Source organism: Eimeria mitis, genomic scaffold (assembly GCF_000499745.2).
Source record: "Eimeria mitis Houghton genomic scaffold, Emh_scaff5081, whole genome shotgun sequence".
In the NCBI taxonomy this organism is placed as follows: Eukaryota; Apicomplexa; class Conoidasida; order Eucoccidiorida; family Eimeriidae; genus Eimeria; species Eimeria mitis.
In genome coordinates this window covers 1-3,147 of record NW_024015473.1, presented here as the reverse complement: position 1 = coordinate 3,147, position 3,147 = coordinate 1, and the positions used below count along the sequence as shown (strand labels likewise).

Below are 3,147 nucleotides of genomic sequence, written 5' to 3'. Positions count from 1 at the left end.
ATTGCAGCCGGAGAGAGGTCTAGGGTTTAGGGTTTAGGGTTTAGGGTTTAGGGTTTAGGTTTAGTTGACGATATATTGAGGTGTATGTACACCTCGATATTCTTAGAAAAGAGAAAAAAATAAAAAAAAAAAAAAACTTTCGTTATTTGTTTTTTTAAATATAAAATATTTTATTTTTATGTTTTTGTTTTAGTTTTTTGTTTTTGTTTGTTGTTTTTGTTGTTTTTGTTTTTTATTTTTTTTATTTTTTTTATTTTTTTTTCTTTTTTATTCTCTACTCCCTCGCGGCGGGCGTTCATCAACACATTCAAAAAACGCACAGCTGCACATACACCCCACATAAACCCTAAACCCTAAACCCTAAACCCTAAACCCTAATTTATTTATACTTAGATACACAGCCCACGTAAGCCCTAAACCCTTATTTATATATATGTGGATGCACACCCCACGTAAACCCTAAACCCTAATTTATTCAGGAGGAGGAGAGGTGCCTAGACACCCCGTATAAACCCTAAACCCTAAACCCTAAATAAAGAAAACAAAAAAGAAGATAAAGAGAGAGCAACTAAGAAAGAACTCCTCGCCGAAGGGTTTAGGGTTTAGGGTTTAGGGTTTAGAGGGGCAAGATAGACTGCAACATTTGTGATAGCCGTTTGCTGCTGTTACCGGTGTTTAGGGTTTAGAATTAGGGTTTAGGGTTTAGGGTTTAGTTTAGGGTTTAGGGTTTTAGCGTTTAGGGTTTAGAACTAGGGTTTAGGGTTTAGAACTAGGGTTTAGGGTTTAGGGTTTAGGGTTTAGGGTTTAGGGTTTACTGCCTTTGGTAGCGAGTTTTCTAAGAAGGGTTTCTTTATCTTCATTCATTTGTGATGGGGTTATATGATAGCTGTTTCTTTTTCTTTTTTTCTCCTGTACACAAACCCTAAACCCTAAACCCTAAACCCTAAACCCTAATTTAGGGTTTGCGGTTTATATAAACCCTAAAAAACCCTCATTCCATTGTAATGGGGGGGATAGGGTTTAGGGTTTAGGGTTTAGGGTTTAGGCTCAATCCAAACCCTAATTTTTTTCTCTAAACCCTTATTTCAGCATCTATCTATTCACCCCTCTAAACCCTAAACCCTAAACCCTAAACCCTAAACCCTAAACCCTACGGCTAGGAGTTCTTTTTTGATTGCTTTTTCTCTATCTTCTTTGTTTTCTTTGTTTTCTTTTTCTTTTAGTTTATTTATATTTATACTCTCCTCGGCCTCGAGCAACGCAGCGATGCCTGAAAAACCCTCACAAACCCTAAACCCTAAACCCTAAACCCTAAACCCTCAACCCCCTAGCCCCCCTCAGCCCACACAGAAGCCATGATATGTTGAGTCGATGGTTTAGAAACACAAAAAAGGGTTTAGGGTTTAGGGTTTAGGGTTTAGGGTTTGAGCCGTACTGGAGGAGAAATCTGAGAGCGATTGCTGCTGCTGCCGCTTGACTTTCTTTTGCTGCTGCTGCTGCTGCTGCTGCTGCTGCTGCTGCTGCTGTGTGTGGTCTTGCTGCTGAGGGTTTAGGGTTTCTTGTTCTTCATCTAGCTGCTGCTGCTGCTCCCCCCCAAACCCTAAACCACCAATTAGGGTTTGTTGCAATTCATTTATTTTTTTTTCTGAGAGAGCAGCAGCACGCTGTCTTGCTGCTGCTGCTTGTCTCTCCATCTTTGATGCTTTGTCTCTCTTCCTCTGCTGCTGCTGCTGCTGCTGCTGCTGCTGCTGCTGCTGCTGCTTCTGCTGCTGCTGCTGCTGCTGCGGCTCGGCGTCATCGTTATCCTCTGCCTTCGGGCGCTTTCTCTTTAGCTTCTCCATCGTTGCTGCTGCTGCTGCTGCTGCTGCTGTTGCTGCTGCTGCTGCTGCTGCTGCTGCTGTTGCTGCTGCTGCTGCTGCTGCTGCTGATGCTGCTGTTGGGGCTACTACAGTTGCTGTTGCTGCTGCTCCTGCTGCGGCTATTGCTGCTGCTGCTGCTGCTGTGCCGTTGCTGCTGCTGTTGGTGTTGTTGTTGCTGCCGTTGCTGCTGCTGCTGCAGCTGTTGTTGCTGCTGCTGCTGTTGCTGCTGCAGCTTAAGAAGAATGAAATAACTGAAATTACTAACCCTTGCCTTTTGCCTGAGGAGAGGTTTCTGTATAGGGTTTAGGGTTTAGGGTTTAGGGTTTAGGGTTTAGGGTTTAGGGTTTAGGGTTTAGGAGAGTCGCTTGGAGAGGTTGGTACACAAAGAGCATAGGTGAATGTCGTTAGGGTTTAGGGTTTAGGGTCTAAACCCTAAACCCTAGTTTAGGGTTTAGGGTTTAGGGTTGGGGGGCTGGATGGGTAATGCGTAGATTGGGAGAGCTTAGGGTTTAGGGTTTAGGGTTTAGGGTTTAGGGTTTAGGGTTTAGGGTTTAGGGTTTCATCAGTTGAAAATATTTAAAAATAAATAATAAAAATATGAAAAAAGTTTTATACTTTCGATCTAATTTTCTAGGGTTTAGGGTTTAGGGTTTAGGGTTTAGGGTTTAGGGTTTAGGGTTTAGGGGCTTGGGTTTGCAGCCCCAGCGTCTGTTGCAGGAGGAAGCTTTTTTTGTTTTGTGTTTTATCGTCATTTATGTTTGTTTGTTTTGTATGTTTATGATATTTGAGGGTTTAGGGTTTAGGGTTTAGGGTTTAGGGTTTAGGGTTTAGGGTTTAATCTCTTTCGTTGATGATTTAGGGTTCAGGGTTTTGCGTTCTAGTGTAGGGGGTGTTTTCTTTGTTTCTTTTGTGTTCTGTATTCAAACCTTTTAGGGTTTAGGGTTTAGGGTTTAGGGTTTAGGGTTTAGGGTTTAGGGTTTTGTTATAAACCCTTTTCCTCTCGTGTTTCTTTTGTCTGTTGTTTGAATACCTCTTTCTTTCTCTCTTTCTTTCTTTTTTCTTTCTTTTTCTTTCTTTCTTTTTCTTTCTTTCTTTTTTATTTTCTTTTTCTTTTTTTTTTCTTTTTTTATAATAAAATATTTAACCTCTCTTACCTCTCTCTCCCCCCCCAACAAAACAAAGAAAACACCACCCCGAAGAACCCCAATCCAAGTGTATATATTCTTTCTTATTTACAATCCATACAAAACAACAAAACCCAATAAAATAAACTAAAACAAAAAAAAAA

The 3,147-nt window shown here is 41.1% G+C and overlaps 1 protein-coding gene across 1 annotated transcript; it reads right to left on the bottom strand.

Moving 5' to 3' along the window:
- Positions 1 to 875: 875 nt before the first annotated feature.
- Positions 876 to 1,841, bottom strand: EMH_0079700 (uncharacterized protein; the record flags this gene model as incomplete). The annotated part of the gene is made up of 3 exons (XM_038022777.1): positions 876 to 909; positions 1,150 to 1,270; positions 1,436 to 1,841. The coding sequence occupies 3 exons, from the start codon at positions 1,839 to 1,841 to the stop codon at positions 876 to 878; spliced, it is 561 nt and encodes a 186-aa protein (XP_037878631.1).
- Positions 1,842 to 3,147: the final 1,306 nt, after the last annotated feature.